This window comes from Mandrillus leucophaeus, unplaced genomic scaffold, assembly GCF_000951045.1.
Source record: "Mandrillus leucophaeus isolate KB7577 unplaced genomic scaffold, Mleu.le_1.0 Scaffold157, whole genome shotgun sequence".
Lineage (NCBI taxonomy): Eukaryota > Metazoa > Chordata > Mammalia > Primates > Cercopithecidae > Mandrillus > Mandrillus leucophaeus.
Window position 1 is genome coordinate 128,255 of NW_012101554.1, and position 20,244 is coordinate 148,498.

Consider the following 20,244-nt stretch of genomic DNA (forward strand, 5'->3'; position numbering starts at 1 on the left):
TTAAAGGATAAATTTTAATGGCAGCTTTCTGAATTCATCTTAAGCCATTATGCTAATTTATTTGGTTTTGTCCACTGTAAGTTACTGCAAGAGAAAATAAAAGTGTGGCTTGACAGTTGCATAAAGTTTTGAAGTTTTGGCAGTGAAAGTTTTCTCTCTGTCTCTCTTTTTTTTGTTTGTTTGTTTGAGACGGATTTTTACTCCTGTCACCCAGGTTGGAGTGCAGTGGTGCTGTCTTAGCTCACTGCAACCTCCACCTTCCAGGTTCAAGCGATTCTCCTGCCTCAGCCTCCTGAGTAGCTGGGATTACAGGTGCCTGCCCCCATGCCCAGCGAATTTTTGTATTTTTAGCAGAAACAGTTTTCATCACGTTGATCAGGTTGGTCTTGAACTCCTGACCTTAGGTGATCCACCCGCCTTGGCCTCCCAAAGTGGTGGAATTACAAGTGTCAGCCACCGCTCCCAGCCGAAAGTTCTCTTAACAGTTAATGTTTACTGAGCACATACTATATGCTAAGCATGAGTTTGATGGCTTTCCATAAATCTCCAGAAACACGCCCCGCAGGTAGCTAAGAATATCAGCTGCACTTGCAGAATCTGAGCGCTGAGGGTTAGTCACTTGCCCAAGGTCACCTGGAGGATTTGAACTGAACAACCTGGTGCTGTATGTAGCACCCTCTCCTCGCCATGGTGCTCACTGGATCTATAAAATGCACATTTGCGGCCGGGCATGGTGGCTCATGCCGTAATCCCAGCACTTTCGGAGGCCAAAATGGGTGGATCACCTGAGGGCAGGAGTTTGAGACCAGCCTGGCCAACATGGTGAAACCCCATCTCTACTAAAAATACAAAAATTAGCTGGGCGTAGTGGCACACGCCTGTAATCCCAGCTACTCGAGATGCTGAGGCCGGTGAATTGCTTGAACCCGGGAAGCGGAGGTTCCAGTGAGCCAAGATTGTGCCATTGCATTCCAGCCTGGGTGGCAGAGCGAGACTCTGTCTCAAAAATAAAAAAAATTAAATAAATGGACATTTGCGTTTTTCTAAATCGTTTTTCTAAAATACTTACCCAGGTGCCTTATGTGCCACAGGGGGTTAATTGTGGAGTACTTCCCATGGAACACAATCAGCATTGGGGAGGTGGCCACCCCTCCTCCCAGGGAGCTGCTATAGAGGTTTTCCCTAAGAAATGAAATAGAAAAACAACATTTGGCCTGGAGGCCCCACAAACTCAGATAAAGTCGAATCTAATATTGTAAACGATGTAAGACATTCTCTCACTATGTACTAAGACTTACGGCCTTTCATTCTCCCCCAACTTCCATTTTGAAAATTGTCAAACGTACACAAAATAGTAAAATATCATGAACTCCAATATACATCACCTAGACTAATAGTATTAATATTTTGCCATTTTAACCCCCAGGGTTTTAAATAGTAGACACAGGAGATCAAATTCGAATCCTACATTATTTAGAATAACTTTACTTGCAAATTCAAGGTTATGATGGTATTTAAATATCCAGATGCACAAGACTGCTAGGCAATACAATGATGTGATAATCGTGCTTGTATTAGAGTTATTTTTATCATCTCTATTTTAAAACTCTGATAATGAAAAATTATAAATTTTAAAAATCAACCTTAAAAAGCAAAGTTGATTTTATATAATAATCCTTAATAAGAAATCTACGTTAGAAGGGGAAACTCAACTAAGATAAATGAAGATTGTTGGGTGGAAAAGATTCAAGTCACATTTTTCAACGGCTTACTAGGAAAATGTATAATCAGGGACTCCTCACTCCACAGGATCTTGATTCCTCTGATTTATATCTTTTGAGGAAAGATTTTCATTGACTGTCCCCTTTTCTTTCTTAACATTGCCTCTGTAAGAAAATCTGACCTCAGATGACTGTGAAATATTTCTAACCCTTGAACTACGCGTGGAAAATTAACTGAATGATTTTGTTTCCAAGCATGGAAAAAATGGTAGAGAAGCCTTCACGTACTCCACATTCTTTTGCATCCATTTCTCCAATTGCTTGGTGATGCGCTGGTGCTTCCATTCTGTCATGTTGGCAACAATCACACCAGGATTGAAAGAGCAGGTGCTGGGGCTGATGCCGAGGTCCTTGATGGCCTTCTTCCGGTAGTCCAGATAGCCCATATATGTATTCTGTAAGGGAACAGGATGTGCATGCTTTTGACCAGTGAATCTTTTATTTCTGGAAAATGATCATTTTCTTGAAACCTTTGTGCAGTATCTCTGGGTTTCCTCTTGTGTTACTGGCCACTTGGTAGTTTGTTGTTTTTGTTTTGTTTTGCTGGTTTCCCTCATTTCTCCAACCGCTAAATGCTGAATGCCCTAGGTCTGAGTGCAGCACTAGTGCCTTTCTCTAGCAATAACTCCATAAACAGCCTTGTCCAGTCTCATGGCTCTAAATATCACCCATCTGACAGCCCTGACCTCTCCTCTGGACTTCCAACTCCTGCTACATCTGCCATCCAAATGTCTCCTTTCAGATGCTTAGTAAGGCAGCTCTAACTTATATCCCAAAATTGACCCCAATCCTATCCCAAACTTGCTTCCCTGCATCTGCCCCACCTCAGTCAGTGGCAACTCTATCCTTCTAGTTACTTGGGCAAAAAAACCCGGGGTCATTAGGTCCTCCTTGACTCCTTTTTTGTCACTCTCTTCTCATCCAAATCTTTCAGCAAATCCTGTTGGTCCCATCTTCAAAATGCCAGAAGCCAACCACTTCTCTTGCCACTACTGCTACCTTCCTGTTCAGGCCATAATTGTCACTCACTGGATTTCTGCAAGTTCCTCCTAACCAGTATCCTTGCTTCCACTATTTTCCACCCCACTCTGTCTCTAGGTCACTCATCTCCTCTAAGCTCCTCCAATAGCTTCCCATCTCATTCACAGAAACAGCCAGAGTTCCTAAAATGGCCTGCCATACCCTATATCATCTGACCCTCCAATACCTCTCCAACTCCTGTTATTCTCCTCTCGATCCCTCAGCAACAGTGACCACCTTTAATGAACCAGACTCACCTCTGCCTCAATATCTTTACACCACTTCTTCCCGCTTCCTGGAGGGTTTCCCCGCTAACCACCTGCACAAGTGGTTCCCTCGATTCTTTCAAGTTTAGATTCAAACAGCACAATCTCGGTGGAGCCTTCCCTGATTACCGTATTTAAAATACAGCCCTGCCTCCACCCCAGTCCTCTGTTAAATATTTTATTTGTTTACTGTCTGTCTGTTCCCACTAGAATGTGAAATACACAAAAGCAAGAGTTTTCATTTTGCTCACTGTATTACTAGCACCTAAAACAGTGTCAGGCACAGAGTAAGCACTCAATAAGTAGTTGTTGAATGAATGTAGTGTGGGGCAAGACATACACATTCTTTCACCCATCTAGACTGTCATAATCTATAATTCCTTAATGTGATGCTCTCAAACCTCACACAGGAGTCATGGAAATACTTGAGTACTTTCCATGCACCAGGTCCTTTTCTAAGAACTTTACATGTACTACCTCATTACTCTCATGTAATAGCTTTGTATGTATTAACTAATTTAATTCTCACAATAACTACAAGGGAAGTACTATTATTACTTCTGTTTGACAAATGAGGTAGAAACAACTGGCTAAGTAAATTGCCTGAGGTCATAAAACTACCAAGTGATAGTGCCAAGATTTTGACAAAATTGAATCTGGTCGCCGAGCCTATGCTTTGAAGTGCCTTAAAATGCCACACACATAAAATTGTTTGCTAGAAGCTTTTTTGAAAAACAGCATTCAACTCTTAATAACACCTCTTATTTCAAAGCTACCCCTTTAGTTTCAGCATTGCATGTAGGTTCAACTTTCTGATGTAGGTTCCATCAGAGTAAGGAGATCTTTACCCTTAACAAAATCAATATTTTCTTCTACTGGAAGGGGGCTAAAAGCGATGGTCAAAACTCTGAAAATAGAACCAATGGTTCAGCAAGTCTCTTTAACAGAAGACATCATCTCTGACAGAGAGCATGGTGATGAGCCACCTAGGTAACAATGATCATTTCTGGAGCTTTTATTTCATGCTGGACACTTGGACATCATGTTATTTCATTATTGCCCACAAAGACACAACAAAGTAGACATGATTGTTCCCATATTTCAGGTAAGGAAGGTGGGACTTTGCAGGGTTAAAGTAAGTCATCTCAGAGTTGGTAAGGCATGGAGCTGAGATATGAACCAAAGTCCCAGACCCCTGTACTGTTCCACCTCCCAGCAGTCCAGACTGGCCCATAAGGATTTCAAGGTGGAGGTTACACTCATTTTGAGTTGCAGAGCGGGGAGAAGGGGCCAGAGTTGTAGGGTGAAGGGAGGACTTCCGAGACAGCATATGCCCACCTGAAGTCCCACGAGTCTGTTGATATCCTGAGCAGAGGGCAAATCGCAGTCATCTGAAAAAGCCGCTGCATGGCCCAGGGCCAAGGTGGTGTCATAAAGTTCTTGGATATCACCTGAATTTAGAAACACCAGCAATTAAAACATTATAGCATTTGTTTTCGGGCTAGATAGAGCCTTAGAGCTTAAACAGTTCTTGATTTTGCTATGGGAGAAGAGTATTGGATCCCTGATTTCAAGTGGCTTGACAATTTATTTAGTAAGAGTCATGCCTACAGATTTAGAAAGCCACTTAATGATGAGCTCAAATTGGCACTGATCTAATTTCTTTATTTCTGTTGCTCAGTAGGTACCACACCAATGCGTATCCTGTTTGTAGTGGAAGAGACAGAACACAACATTTAAACACCAAAACTTAGCTCACTCCTAAGACTGTCATCTGTGACACTTCATTTCCATACATTATAGGGATATAGGGAAAGGAAAGGCTACCAAGCTATTTATTGCAGGTATTGACAATCAGAGTCAAACTGGATTGTCTCGGTAAGTATCAACCCGTTTCCAAAATACTTCCACATTTACAACAATACTGTACTCACAACTTAAATAAGCAGTCAAAACTCAGTGAGCATTAGCTATTTGAAAAATGAAGAGAGACAGTTATTCTACTTATCAGCTGCTTCTTTTCCAAGTGTTCTTGGCAGTTAGCGAGAGTACCTTGTACAATTACATCATCGTCCAAATAGATGACTTTCTCGTGTTGGTGGATAAGTAGAGGGAGATAAAATCGAACAAAGTTCAGCTGTTAAAACAACAAAAGAAATGATGGTGGGGGAGAAGCATATGGCTTAGTGTCTTCTAGGGTTACTGGAGAGTCGGCTTTGACCATGGCCTCCGCTCAGCTCCAGGTTTGGAGCGGAATGAAACAGGAGCTAGCAAGATGTCTCATCTGAGCTTCCCAGTGCCCAACTTATCTGAGGCCTGGAGCTGAAGCCAGTGCTGGCGGACCAGCTGTTCTGCTAGATCCAAACCCCCTAGTGCCGAGGCTGTTGCCACTTTCATCTCTGTGAACCGCTGCAGTGGGAGTCACAGAGGCTCCTTAGTCAATCTTTTACGGCACAAATCACCTGCCTTTCTCTACATGCAGTAATGTTGATAATTGTCAATTAAATCAGCCTTAAATACACACACACACACACACACACACACACACACACACGTCATCCCAACAGCAAGCTCAACCTTTTAGCTCCTTGAACCAGAAAAAGGAGCAGTATGACCTGTGTGTAGGAACTTCGAAGTTTCACTACTGACAACATTGCTTAATCTGAAGTCTTAGCTTGTACTCTGACAATATCTGGAACTGGGGAGAGACCACATGGACAGAGGTCTCAGAATTAAGTAAATTTTCAGGGATGAATTTAAGTAACAATCATATGTAAAAGGTGGCTGCAGTTTCTGTAAAACTGCTATCAAAAACACCACTATTGTCTTTTTTTCTTTTTTGAGACAGGGTCTCACTCTGTTGCCCAGGCTGAAGTGCAGTGGCATGATCACAGCTCACTACAGCCTCAAACTCCCAGGCTCAAACAATCCTCCCACCTCAGCCTCCTGAGTAGGTAGCTAGGACTACAGGGGTGTGCCATCATGCCTAGCTAATTTTAAAAAATATATTTTTTTGAGACAGAGTCTCATTCTGTCACCTAGGCTGGAGTGCAGTGGCATGATCTCAGCTCACTGTGACCTCTGCCTCCCGGGTTCAAGCAATTCTCCTGCCTCAGCCTCCTGAGTAGCTGTTACTACAGGTTCTTGCCACCACACCCAACTAATTTTTGTATTTTTAGTAGAGACAGGGTTTCACTATGTTGGCCAGGCTGGTCTCGAACTCCTGACCTCGTGATCTGCCTGCCTCAGCTTCCCAAAGTGTTGGGATTACAGGCATGAGCAACCACGCTTGGTCACTAAATAAAACTTTTAAAGTATAAATGGGGTCTCAATATGTTGCCCAAGCTGGTCTCAAACTCCTGAGCTCAAGCAATCCTTCCCACTCAGCCTCCCAAAGTGCTGGGATTACAAGCACGAGCCAGCACATCCGGCCAAAAACACCACTTGTTATGCAGGAGAGGGTCCCTTTGGTAAGAACTCTTGCAGTAAAATACCTTAAGATTCCCAACGCTAGGAAAAGAGTTGGTGTCTCCTGAATATATTATCTTAGTCAATACTAGGAAGTATGTAATCCATCAGGCTACTGTTTTTTCTTAACTATCGGACACTCAGAGGCAGATTTAATGTACAATCACAGTTAAATATCCCAACAGCCGGTGGGTTTGGGATACTTTTTCCTGGCCTCAGCTACCTGGTCCTTCTCCAGCTCCCACCCCCACAGACATATTCACACCCGTAAATGCATTCTACATTTTTTTAATGCTTCACTTCTTCTTTAATAAACTTCATTATGCTTCTATAAACCATCTTAAATCCTTTCTGTAGCAGCTGGCTTATAAATTACACATAAGCAGAGTTTGGTGGAGATCAACACCACAAGGCTTCAAAAATAATATTCCACATGCATCCCGGTGACTAGCACTCCTTTACTCAACATAGGTCTCACCAAGGACTGTCCGCAGCACCTGTGTGCTCCCTACTTACGGGCTGGAGCAATTCAGGCCTCGATGAGTCTGGTCTGATCTTCCCTTTGAGGACCATCGGGTTGAATTCCACGATTTTAAAGTTTATTTCTCTCAGTTTGGAATGTTCAATCCATTTTCTAAAAAGATGACCAAAAAACCTCTAGTATACCCTTCAATTCTTTCCTCCATTTGCCTATTGCCCCAGGGTCAATCTGTTGCCTCCCTAGAAAGTTAAAATTAAAATGTGTGTAAATTTAGTAGAGTTTAGTCCAATAAATCCTTCTGACCTTTCTCCCCATCTGGTGTGACTTTAAATCTTTTTTTCCCCTCAATCACGTAACTCTTTCTGCAAAGGAAATGAAGCAAAATAGTAGTAACCAAATCTCTCCCCAGATCCAAATAATTTCCCCAGGAAACAGGAAGAATGAAAAGTGTTCTTTCTTATAAAGCAGCATCTGTGATTGCTGGTACTGTCTTCGCCATGTGGTAACAGCTCTGAAATGTTATGAAACAGGACATTCTGAACCCTCAACTTTGATCGAAGTCATTTTTACTCTGTGGTTTCGACTCCAAGGCTGATTTGAATTTACCTTTGTCTCTTTGATTTGGTCCCTTGATCTTCCCCATCTGTCTTCATTCCCCATCTCCTCCCTCTCCCTCTCCCCTTCTGTTTTCTTGGTCTTGCAGAATTTTTGTCTTGTATCCAATTCATAATGAGATTCTTGGTAGAAATAATCTCAAAATAAAATGTCCAATGACTAAAGTCACCTAGGGTAGTATTTGTTGTTGACTAAAAATCAACAAAAGAATTAAATGTGAACAAAATTTAGATCTGCAAAATCTGAAAAAATAATTGGTCATATCAATTAAAAAAAGATAGACTAACAGAAAAACAGGCAAGAGACCTGAACACTTACTTCCAAATGGTTACAAAGTGTGTAGGAAAAGGGTTCAATGACATTAGAAATAAGGAAACCTCAAATTTCTAGATAGCACTGGACACTAATCAAAATGGCAAACTTAAAAAGACTGATTATACTGTTAGTGAGAACATGCTGGATGTTATATGAGTGTGTTTACTTTGTGATGATCCAATAAACTGCACACTGGATTTATGCAATTTTCTGTTTTGGGATTCTACTTCAATGAAAAAAACTTTAAAATATGTAAAAGGGGGCAGGGAGGAGACTGGACAGCAAGAACTGGGAAACAGCCCCTGGCCAAAGTCAGAAAGTCATGAGGCTCATGCCTTTTGTTAAAGACAAACCCTTCCCCAGAAACCTTATACATGCCATCCTTTTGGATTTAGTTATCTAGTTTTCATACCCATGGATAGTTAATGGACTGTTAACAACAGGCTAAGTGAATGATGAGCAATAGTATGATAAGGAGAGTGAGAAATGAGACAGAAAACCAGAAAGCATACACAAGACATCAAAACCCAGGGCAGCCAAGGGCCATTTAGATTACAGGAAAACACCTTACAGATCTCAGTACCTCCTGATGGCACCACTACAAAAACATTTAATTATAAAAGCAGTGTGTAAATATATTCTCCTTTTGAATGATCAAATAATACTGAAACACCCTGAATTTCCCTGCATCAGCACCCTCCCCGATTCCTCTGTCCTCCCAAGAGATAGTCAGTGTTAACAATTTGATAGCTTTCCAGTTATTTTTCTTCACAGAAACACATACATGTTCATGTACACACTTATAGTTAGGGGTCTTGAATTTCATAAAGTAGATCATACTATACGAGTTATACTGCAACTAGCTTTTTCCACTTAACAATATGCCTTGGGAATCTCCTATGTCTGTTTAGACAGAGCGCCTTCTTTCTTTAACATCTGGATCATATTTCACAGTTCATTTAAATATTCTTCCATTGGTGGACATTTCAGCACTTTGAAATGTTTTCACTAGTTCACATAATGCTGAAACTAGCATTGTTGTACACACATTTTGGTAATATGTGCTAGAATTTTTGTAGTACAGATTCCTGGAAGAGGAAATGGCATGTGAGTCAAATTATATATGCATACAACCTTTTGATAGATATTACCATGTTGACCTTGCCAAATGCTTTACCAACTTAGAAAATGCACACTGTGTAAATAAGGAATAAGCATGTCCATTTGCCTGCACTGGGTAATGTTTTTCTGTTTAATTTTTGCCAACTTGATTGAGTGAAGAATTATGTCACTGAAGTGACATATATGTTTTCATTTTTATTTTCATTTTCAACAATGCAAAAATGTTTCAATTCACATTTTCCTATTAATAACATAGAAAAACTTTATTATTTTTTATTTTTGGAGATGCAGTCTCACTCTGTCACCCAGGCTGGAGTGCAGTGGCTCAGCTGATCTCAACTGAGTTCAGTGATCTCAGCTCACTGCAACCTCCACTTCCTGGGTTTAAGCCATTCTCCGGCCTCAGCCTCTCCAGTAGCTGGGATTACAGGCAAGTGCCAACATGTCCAGCAAATTTTTGTATTTTTAATAGGCACGGGGTTTCACCATGTTGGCCCGGCTAGTCTCAAATTCTTGACCTCAGGTGATCTGCCCGCCTTGGCCTCCCAAAGTACTAGGATTACAGGAGGGAGCTACTGCGCCTAGCCTTATTTATTTATTTTTAGCTGAAATAAGGTCTCACTCTGTTAGCCAGGCTGGAGTTAAGTGGTGCAATCTTATCTCACAGCAGCCTCAAACTCCTGAGCTCCAGGGATCCTCCCACCTCAGCCTCCCATGAAGCTACATATAACCAACCTCAGCTAATTTCTAAAATTCTTGGTAGAGACAGAGGTCTTGCTATGTTGCCCAGGCTGCTCTCGAGCCTGACCCCAAGTCGTCCTTTTTCCTTGGCCTCCCAAAGTATTGGAAATATAGGAGTGAGCCATCTCACCCAGCCTACAATACCTTTTCACGTTTTTGGTCATTTGTATGTTTTTCCTCTGTGAATTGTCTGGTTATATTCTATGTCCATTTTTTAACTATGTTTTTAAAATTTTTGTGTTTTTAAAATTTTTGTAACAATTCTGTATTTTGGATAGTAATTCTTTGTCTATAATAGATGTTAAAATACTTTGTCCTGGTCAGGAGCGGTGGCTCACACCTGTAATCCTAGCACTTTGGGAGGCCGAGGCGGGTGGATCACGAGGTCAGGAGATCGAGACCATCCTGGCCAACATGGTGAAACCCCATCTCTACCAAAAATACAAAAAAAGTTGGCCGGGTGTAGTGGCGGGCGCACCTGTAGTCCCAGCTACTCAGGAGGCTGAGGCAGGAGAATGGTGTGACCTGGGAGGCGGAGCTTGCAGTGAGATCACGCCACTGCACTCCAGCCTGGGTGACTGAGCAAGACTCCTTCTCAGAAAAAAAAATATATATATTTTGTCCTAATCTATTATATGAATAGCTTCACTTGTATTTTTCATCATTGTAAACTTTTTCAATGTTATGCAGTCAAATCTGTGCACTTTTCTTGATGATTTCTGGGCTGAGACACACTCCATACCAAAATTTTACAATTATCTTTCATTTTTATAATATGTTCAAATTTTAATTTTCTGTTTATTTCTTCTTAATCCAAAAATAAAGGAAATCAATTTAAGGAAATATAAGAAAGTAGAGGCCAGGTGTGGTGGTTCACACCTGTAATCCCAGCATTTTGGGAGTATGAGGAGGGAGGATTGCTTGAACCCAGGATTTCAAGACCAACCTAGGCAACAAAGCTCTCCACAAAAAATTAAAAAATAAGCTGGGTGTGGTAGCATGCACCTGTAGTCCCAGCTATTTGGAGGTGGAAACAGGAGGACTGCTTGAGCCAGGGAGGTCAAGGCTGCAGTGAGCTGTGATTGCACCACTCCACACTCCAGTCTGGGCAACACAGCAAGATCCTATAAGAAAGAAAAGAAAAGAAAAGAAAAGAAAAGGAAAAGAGAAGTGAAAGGGAAAGGGAAAGGAAAGGAAAGGAAGGAAGGAAGGAAGGAAAGAAAGAGAAAAAAGAAAGAAAGAAAGAAAAAGAAAGAAGGAAAGAAAGAGAGAGAGAAAGAAGGAAGGAAGAAAGGAAGGAAGGGAAAGAAGGAAGGAAGGAAGGAAAGAAGGAAGGAAGGAAGGAAGGAAGAAAGAAAGAAAAAGAAAGAAAGAAAGAAAGAGAAAGAAAGAAAGAAAGAGATAGAAAGAAAGAAAGACGGAAAGATGAAGAAGAAGAGGGAGAGGGAGGGAGTGGGGGGAGGGAGGGAGGGAAAGGAAACAGAAAGTGCCAAAGTCTGCAAGACACAATTTACCGTATTCGAGTCAGAGTATTCCGGAGTCCCACTACATAGAACAAGATGTTGGCGTCAGTGTTGCTGTAGATGCTATTAATGGCAGCCATAGTGGCACCCATCCTCCCTGCTGCAGCACAAATCACCACAGGAATCTCTTCTTCCAGTTCTTCAGGAGTCTCGGATTCATCATCTGGAAACATCAAAATTGGTGTCTTGGAACATGAAAGAATTTCACAGTAGAGCCAGTTTAATGCATCTTCCACAGTCCTGGGGGAAGATGGCATAGTGTGGAAGAGGCTGCTGATTGTTCTCCAATATCTAGTCGTTCTGTCTTCCCTTAGAAAAGAACTTTGGAATTTTAGCTGGCACATAGCCAACCACGAAGACTGGTTTACCAGACTCCCGTGCAGCTCTATATGATTGAGTTCTGACCAATGGGATGCTAGTAATGTGTGCCACTGCTGGGTCTACCCTTCAAAGGAATGCTCACCTACCCCCTTGCCTTTCCCCTTTCCCATTGGCTGGACTGTTGATATGACGGCAGGAGTTAGAGTAGCCAGCTTAGACCACAAGATGGAAGCTACTTGTTGAGGTCACCAAAACTATAATATAGACGAGATCTTGATCTGGATAATTGTGGAACTGATACATCAGACTTATACTTGAGAGAAGAAATAAACTTCTATTTTGTTTATGTCACTATTGAAACCATACTCCCAAAGAGTTAAAGAAACCAATGACTAATAAAAATTCTTCAGTTTGCAGAATGATAGATTAGAACAAAAAAAATTGCTGAAATGATGAAACTCTCTCTCCTTCTGAGATTAAGAAACTGGCTGAAATCAGTTGGAGCCAATCTGGTCAACTGAAGTTTGTTCAGAACAAGCTTGCTGATGTCACAGCTTGGATTTCCGCCCCGTGTTTCATACTAACTCCTCCCAGATTTGCACATGAGACCCATGAGTAGCATGAAGAGATAACTGTGCATGCCCCAGGACTTTTTAGACCTCCTCTTCCCTTCCATCAATCACCTACTAATCCCAGAATCCATCCCTGAGCCTTTTCTAATAAAATTACTGCCTTAAAATCTCCTGTCTCCTTGTTAGTCGATTTACAAGAAAAAGCTTTGCTTTTCTCAGAACCTGGGGTCATAGTGTTGGATTCTAGCACATCAGACAGCCAGCCCTTTTGATCATAACACAAAATCTATATTTTGGAGCTATCTTACAGGAGTCAGTTGGCTAGCCTAAAACACACACACAGTTAAAAAACATACAAAGAACTGAAAAGCCTCATTTGTCCAACAGTCCTCAGCTCTTCCCTGAATCAGAATATTTACTTTGCCTACACTGCTATAAGATACTCGTGATTTTCCCTCTCCTATCCCCACTCTAGTCAAGTTTCTCAAATGTTGACAGCAAGAGGAAGGAGGTAAAGGAAAGAGCATGACTAATGCACAAGATAAATAATTTTTCTTTTGAGCCTGGCTATGCTATAAAATACCAAAGTCATAACATCATACTTTAGTGTCACAATACAACTTTCAGCCATGGAGAAGAATAATGATCCATAAGTAGAGTATCCAGTATCCACTATAAAGTATTCATCTGATTTTTAGTTAAAGCTCTCTCTCTGTGTGTGTGTGTGTGTGTGTGTCTCTCTCTCTCCACCCCCTTTCTCCCCCTGCCGCTTCTCTTTCCAGATCCTTTTTGGAAAACCTCTATCCCTGAGGTCCAGGGTAGTTCTAGCTGATATTTCATTCAATAAACATTTCTTGAAACTAACTACCAGGTACTGTGTTTTGTGTAATTTAAGACACGTTGAATGGCCTCCTCTTTCTCCTTCTACATCTTTTCTACCAGCTAGCTACTGCATCTGAAATTTCCACCACTAGAATAATTTTGTTTTCACAATATATATACTGACATGAGAGAATGCTCATAAAACACTGTTAAGGAGGAAAATACAAAATTCTCTCTAGTATTTGATCACAATTTGATACGTACATATTTGCAAATGGACCTATGTCTATTTATGGAGTTAGGAGTGATTTTGATTTTATTTATATTTCTTATACTTTCCAAAGTGACTAAAGTAACCATGATATGGTACAGCTCTGTGTCCTCACCCAGATCTCATCTTGAATTGTACCCCCATAATTCCCACATGTTGTGGGAGGGACCAAGTGGGAGATAATGTGAATCATGGGGGTGGTTTTCCCTATACTGTTCTCATGGTAGTGAGTAAGTGTTATGAGATCTGATAGTTTTATCAGGGATTTCTGCTTTTGCATCTCTCACTTTCTCTAGCTGCTGCCATGTTAGAAGTGTCTTTCACCTCCTGCCATGATTCTGAGGCCTCTCCAGTCATGTGGCACTGTAAGTCCAATTAAAACTCTTTTTCTTCTCAGTCTCAGGTATGTCTTTATCAGCAGCATGAAAACGGACTAATACAGTAAATTGGTACCTGTAGAGTGGGACGTTGCTGAAAAGATATCAACAAATATGGAAGCAACTTTGGAATTGGGTGACAAACAGAGGTTGGAACAGTTTGGAGGGGTCAGAAGAAGACAGGAAAATGTAGGAAAGCTTGGAACTTCCTAGAGACTTGTTGAATGGCTTTGACCAAAAGCCAGTTAGAGACATGGACAATAAGGTCCAGGGTGAGGTGGTCTCAGATGTACATGAGAAACTTGTTGGGAACTGAAGCAAAGGTGACTTTTGTCATGTTTTAGCAAAGAGACCAGGGGATTCTGCCCCTGCTCTAGAGATTTGTGGAACTTTGAACTTGAGAGAGATAATTTAGGATATCTGGTAGAAGAAATTTCTAAGCAGCAAAGCATTCAAGAGGTGGCTTGGATGCTGTTAAAGGCATTCCAGTTTTATAAAGGAAGTAGAGCATAAAAGTTCAGAAAATTTGCAGCCTGACAATGTGATAGAAAAAAAAACCAAAAAACATTTTTTAAGGAGAAATTCAAGCTGGCTGCAGAAATTTGTGCAAGTAACAAGGAGGAAAATGTTAATCCCCAAGACAATGGGGAAAATGTCTCCAGGGCATGTCAGAGGTCTTCACAGATGCCCCTCCCATCACAGGCCCAGAGGCCTAAGAGAAAATGGTTTTGTGGGCTGGGCCCAGGGTCCTGTGCTGTATGCAGCTTAGGGATGCGGTGCCCTGCGACCCAGCCACTCCAGCCATGGCTGAAAGGGGCCAACATAGAACTTGGGCTGTGGCTTCAGAAGGTGCAAGCCCCAAGTTTCGGCAGCTTCCACACGGTGTTGAGCCTCTGAGTGCACAGAAGTAAAAAAAATGGGGTTTGGGAACCTCCACCTACATTTCAGAAAATGTATGGAAATGTCTGCACGCCCAGGCAGAAGTTTGCTGCAGGGGCGGGGGCCTCATGGAGAACTTCTGCTAGGGTAGTGCAGAGGAAATGTGGGGTAAGAGCCCCCACACAGAGTCCCTACTGGGGCATTGCCTAGTGGAGCTGTGAGAAGAGGGCCACCATCCTCCAGATCCCAGAATGGGAGATCCACTGACAGCTTGCACCGTTGCTGGAAAAGCTACAGATACTCAATGCCAGCCTGTGAGATCAGCTGGGAGGGAGGCTGTATCCTGCAAAGCCACAGGGTAGAGCTGCCCAAGACCATGGGAACCCACCTCTTGCTTCAGCATGACCTGGATGTGAGACCTAGAGCCAAAGGAGATCATTTTGGAGCTTTAAAATTTGACTGCCCTGCTGGATTTTGTACAAGCATGGGGCCTGTAACCCCTTTGTTTTGGCTAATTTTTCCCATTTGGAATGGCTGTATTTACCAAATACCTGTACCCCGATTGTATCTAGGAAGAGGAAGTAACCAGCTTGCTTTTGATTTTACAGGCTCATAGGCAGAAGGAACTTGTCTCAGATGAGACTTTGGATTGTGGAGTTTTGAGTTAATGCTGAAATGAGTTAAGACTTTGGGGGACTGTTAGGAAGGCAAGATTGGTTTTGAAATGTGAGGACATGAGATTTTGAGGGACCAGGGGCGGAATGATATGGTTTGGCTCTGTGTCCCCACCCAAATCTCATCTTGTATTGTACTCCCATATTTCCCACATGTTGTGGGAGGGACCCAGTGGGAGATAATGTGAATCATGGGGGTGATTTCTCCCATACTGTCCTCATGGTAGTGAATAAATCTCATGAGATCTCACGGTTTTATGGGGGATTTCCACTTTTGCATCTCTCATTTTCTTTTGCTGCTGCCATATAAGAAGTGCCTTTTGCCTCCCACGTGATTCTGAGGCCTCGCCAGTCATGTGGAACTGAAAGTCCGGTTAAACCTCTTTTTTCCCTCAGTCTTAGGTATGTCTTTATCAGCAGCATGAAAACAGACTAATACAAACCATGAGTTATTTTTATAAACAAACCCCAAAAAAAGTTTCTTAAGGATTATTCCTTTTGGACTAAGTTATAATCTTATGGAAGTATCATGTGACATGTTACCTGCTGCCCGTGAAGTGATCGGCCACAAATGCGAATTTGTCTATGTTTCTTCATTGCTGGAAAGTTCCTCATTGGTTCCTAAAAGGTAAAGCCACATTTCTTCGCCTGGCACAAAAGGCCCCTCATGATCTAGCCCCTGCTTACTTCTCCAGCCTCACCTCCTTCTATTTTAGCAACATCAAACTCCTCGTGGTTCCCTGAACACTACTCTTATCTTAGTGCCTTTGCACATGATGTTCCCAATGCCTGGAATGCTTTCAATATCCTTTTCTGCATGGCTAACCCTTACATAGTCATTCCAAATGCAGTATCAACATCATATCCTCTGGGAAGCCTTTAACAGCTCCCTACACAAATTAACACACATCTTCTCTATGCTGTGGCCTTGCCTATGGTTGAATTTATTAATTGCATTGGAATTTATTTGGTTGCATGTCTTCCCTCTTTCTCCTATTATACTAGGAACTCTGTGAGGGCGGGTATCTTGTTCATCTCTGTATCCTCTGCAGCTGTCCTAGTGCCTGGCACATAGTACATTTTCAATACAATCTGAACAGATGGGTGAATATTAGATATCTCTATTTGAGCACTTGCCACAATGCACTGGAAGAATCTATTTATGTGTCTGTCTCCTCCACTAGACTATAAGCTCATTATACTATCCCCACTGAGTCTGGCACTTTAGAAGTGCTTAATGAAAGTTTGTTGGAATGAACTAAATGGAATTGATGAATGAGCTTCAGAAAACAGGGCCCTTGAGGAATAAGAGGGAAGGGTCAAAAAGCTGGGGCTGTGCCTGGCTGCCAGACTCAGGCAGAGGCCTTCATCAGACAGTGGGAAGCACAAGGTAAAAGGAAAGTGTCCTCATAAAATAGGGGACGCTCCAGAAGAAGGTCAAACATTGAGTGTCCAGCTCTGCTGCCAACACATGACACTGCCACGCTCCTTAGGGGCCTCTGCCAGGTAGAGAAACTGAGCACTAACCTAAGCCAAAAATGCTGTTCTCTGCCAAAAAGTTTCCCCTGGACAGAAAGAAGGACAAACGCACACTGGAGAAATGTGGCGGAAAGGCTTATCAACTGTACCTTCTTCATCAATGCTCCATCCTTGCAGTTTCTTTAGGAATTATCTGCTCCACTATTCGGATTCATTGTACCAACTGGTGCCTGAGCCAAAGCATTAAAAGGTTGGCTATGGGAAACTATTTGGTGCCTAACAAAAATAGTAAACATCACAATGCTGGCAGAATGGAATAGAAATGATACTGCCTTTGTCCTTTCCATAAGCAGCTCTGATCAAGCCACGCCTATTCCTAGAAGAAAGGAAATGTCTGCTCTCCTAATGCCATGACTCAGAATTCATTTCAAATAAGGATTGTTTTAGCCAAGTGTATCAGCTTACCTCTCCCCAAGTGGGACAGCTGAGTGACCAGCACACTAATCACAAGAAAAGTACTGGGAGATTACATGCAATGTCACAATAGAGATATTACAGAGAATTCCGCCATGTTTTACTTGAACATAGGACTTCACAGGACCTCTGGACATTAACTTAGAACACTAGTTCTTTGAATTAATGTTTTTTAAATTATAAAAAATAATATGCAATTATTGAAAAAATTTCAGCCCAAAGAGAAGAGTATTTGGTAAATTGTGACTGTTTTCTGCAGACCTCTCACTCCCACTCCGAAAGTAGACCTCTGCTTTATAACAATATATAACACAACCAGTGTGGTGTGTGCCCCCTAAACCCTTCTTCATGGTAATACTAAAGCATATATACCTGGGCCAGGCGCAGTGGCTCACACCTGCAATCCCAGCACTTTGGGAGGCTGAGGTGGGCAGATCATCTGAGGTCAGGCATTTGAGACCAGCCTGACCAACATGGAGAAACCCCGTCTCTCCTAAAAATACAAAATTAGCCAGGCATGGTGGCGCATACCTGTAATCCCAGCTACTTGGGAGGCTGAGGCAGGAGAATCGCTTGAACCTGGAGGCGGAGGTTGTGGTGAGCCGAGATGGCACCATTACACTCCAGCCTGGGCAACAAGAGTGAAACTCTGTCTCCAAAAAAAAAAAAAAAAAGAATATATACCTTAAACACTTATTATTTAAAAGCCAAAATGGAATCATACTTTTCAGTCTCGTCTGCAACTTCCTCTTCCCACTTAACATACCACAAGCATTCTTCCATACCAACACTACATTCATTTGAATGGTATTTTATAACATTGATTTTTTTAAAAATTTTAACACGGAATGGATAAACATGTGATAACGGATCCATTCATGTGGTCCAAATGCTTTGTTTCTCTGTATAGGTCTGATTAGTCAGTCAGGATGTGTATTTCTTTAGAGCTGTTTTAACAACTGTTTTAAACTCTATCCACTTCCTTCTCTGAAGAAGGGAGTCTGTGGTGGGATTAGCTGAGCGAATGTGTTGGTTTATGAGCAGGGATTGAAGCGTGAAGAGTGGAGTCAGTTCAGACGACACTTGTCTTTATGTAACTTCCTTCTCTCTCTCTCTTTTAGAACAGCTTATTGAGGTGTACATACTGCTATGGACTGAATTGTGTCCTCCAGAATCCATTTGTTAACGTCTTAGCTCCCAGCATCTCAGGATGTCAGCGCACTTGGAGACAGAGCCTTTAAAGAGGCAATTAAGTTAAAATGAAGCCATTTGGTAGGCCTTATCCCAGTAAGACTGGTGTCTTGATAAGAGGAGGAAAAGAGGAGAATCACACAGAGGGTCACAACCAGGAGTGCAGCACAGAGAAAAGGCCACGTGAGGACACAGCAAGAAGGCGGCCATCTGCATGCCAAGGAGAGAGACTTCAGGAGAAACCAAACCAGCTCGCACCTTGATCCTGGACTTCCAGCCTCTAGAACCAGAGAAAATACGTGTCTATGGTCTAGCCACCTAGTCTGTGCTATTTTGTTATGGCAGCCCAAGCAAATGAATACAGATTTTTTTCAATTTACACATTGTAAGTGTACAGTTCAATAGTATTTAGTAAATTTATTGCACAACCATCACCACGATCTAGTTTTAAAAAGTTCCATTGAGCTGGCTGGTCTGCAGTCAATCCATTCCCACTCCCAGCTCTAGGCAACCACTGATCTGCTCTGTGTCTCCACAGATTTTCCCTTTCTAGAAATTTCATACAGATGGACTGATACAATATATGGTCTTTTGGGTCTGACTTCTTTTATTTAGCATAATTTTTTTTCAGGTTTATCCATATTGCAGCTTGTATCAGTCATTTGTTCCTTTTTACTGCCGAAAAGTATTTCATTGTGTGGGATGAATTACATTTTTTGCATTCCTCACTAGTTGATGTACATGTGAATTGTTTCCAGTTTGAGGCTACTATGAATTATGCCCTAAGAGCTTCTGTATATATGTCTTTGTGTGAAAATCATTCTCTTTGCAGATTCTATTTTCATTTAGATTAGATTATACATGTTTTTAATTATATTTAAATGAATTTTTAAATTACAAAATATAATCAGAAAGAAATGCCAGCATCCTGGGAATAGGGATGTTGTTTTGTTCACTGCTGTGTTTCCAGTCCCTAAGTGTCTGGCTGAAAAAAAAAACAAACAAACTGTGGAATAAATGTATGTAATACACCAAGTAACTGTATTCAGAGTCTCACTCTATCATCCAAGCTGGAGTGTAGTGGCACTATCAGGGCTCACTGCTGCTTAGACCTCCTAGGCTCAAGTAATACTCTCATTCCAGCCTCCCAAGTAGCTGGGACTACAGGCATGCCCCACCATGCCCAGGTAATTTTTTGTGTGCATGCAGACAGGGTCTTGCTTTGTTGCCTAGGCTGGGCTGGTCTCAAGCACCTGGACTCAAGTGATCCTCCTGCCTTAGCCTCCCAAAGTGCTGGATTACAAGTGTGAGCCACCATCGCCAGCCCATAAGTGTGTATTTGTTTGATTGATATAAAATGTAAATCAGCTGGGCACGGTAGCACATTCCTGTAATCCCAGCACTTTGGGAGGCCAAGGTGGAAGGACAGCTTGAGCCCAGGAGTTCAAAACCAGCCTGGGCAGCATGGCGAAACCCATCTCTACAAAAAGTACAAAAAATTAGCTGGATGTGGTGGCACACTCCTGTAGTCTCAACTTCCTGGGGGTGCTGAGGCCAGAGGATTGCTTGAGCCCTGGAGGTCGAGGCTGCAGTGAGCTGCTATTGTGCCACTGTATTCCAGCCAGGGCAACAAAGTGAGATTCTGTCTCAAAAAAAAAAAAAAAAAAGTAAATTAAAAAAAAATTTTTTTAATTATTTATTTATTATTTATTTATTTATTTATTTTGAGACCGAGTCTCACTGTGTTGCCCAGGCTGGAACACAGTGACACGATCTCGGCTCACTGCAAGCTCCGCCTCCCGGGTTCACGCCATTCTCCTGCCTCAGCCTCCCGAGTAGCTGGGACTACAGG

At 42.0% G+C, this 20,244-nt stretch overlaps 1 protein-coding gene across 3 annotated transcripts in view; it reads right to left on the reverse strand.

Annotated features, from left to right (window-relative positions):
• The window catches only part of GLT8D2 (glycosyltransferase 8 domain containing 2), an 85,184-nt gene that overhangs the window by 3,316 nt on the left and 61,624 nt on the right, over positions 1-20,244 (reverse strand). For all 3 annotated transcript variants that reach the window (XM_011975495.1, XM_011975493.1, XM_011975496.1), the window contains 6 exons: positions 11,324-11,495; positions 7,052-7,169; positions 5,120-5,204; positions 4,406-4,518; positions 2,010-2,176; positions 1,070-1,182 (listed from right to left, as the gene is read on the reverse strand). In XM_011975495.1, the coding sequence (XP_011830885.1) occupies positions 1,070-1,182; positions 2,010-2,176; positions 4,406-4,518; positions 5,120-5,204; positions 7,052-7,169; positions 11,324-11,495 (768 nt within the window). The remainder of the gene's footprint in view (positions 1-1,069; positions 1,183-2,009; positions 2,177-4,405; positions 4,519-5,119; positions 5,205-7,051; positions 7,170-11,323; positions 11,496-20,244) is intronic.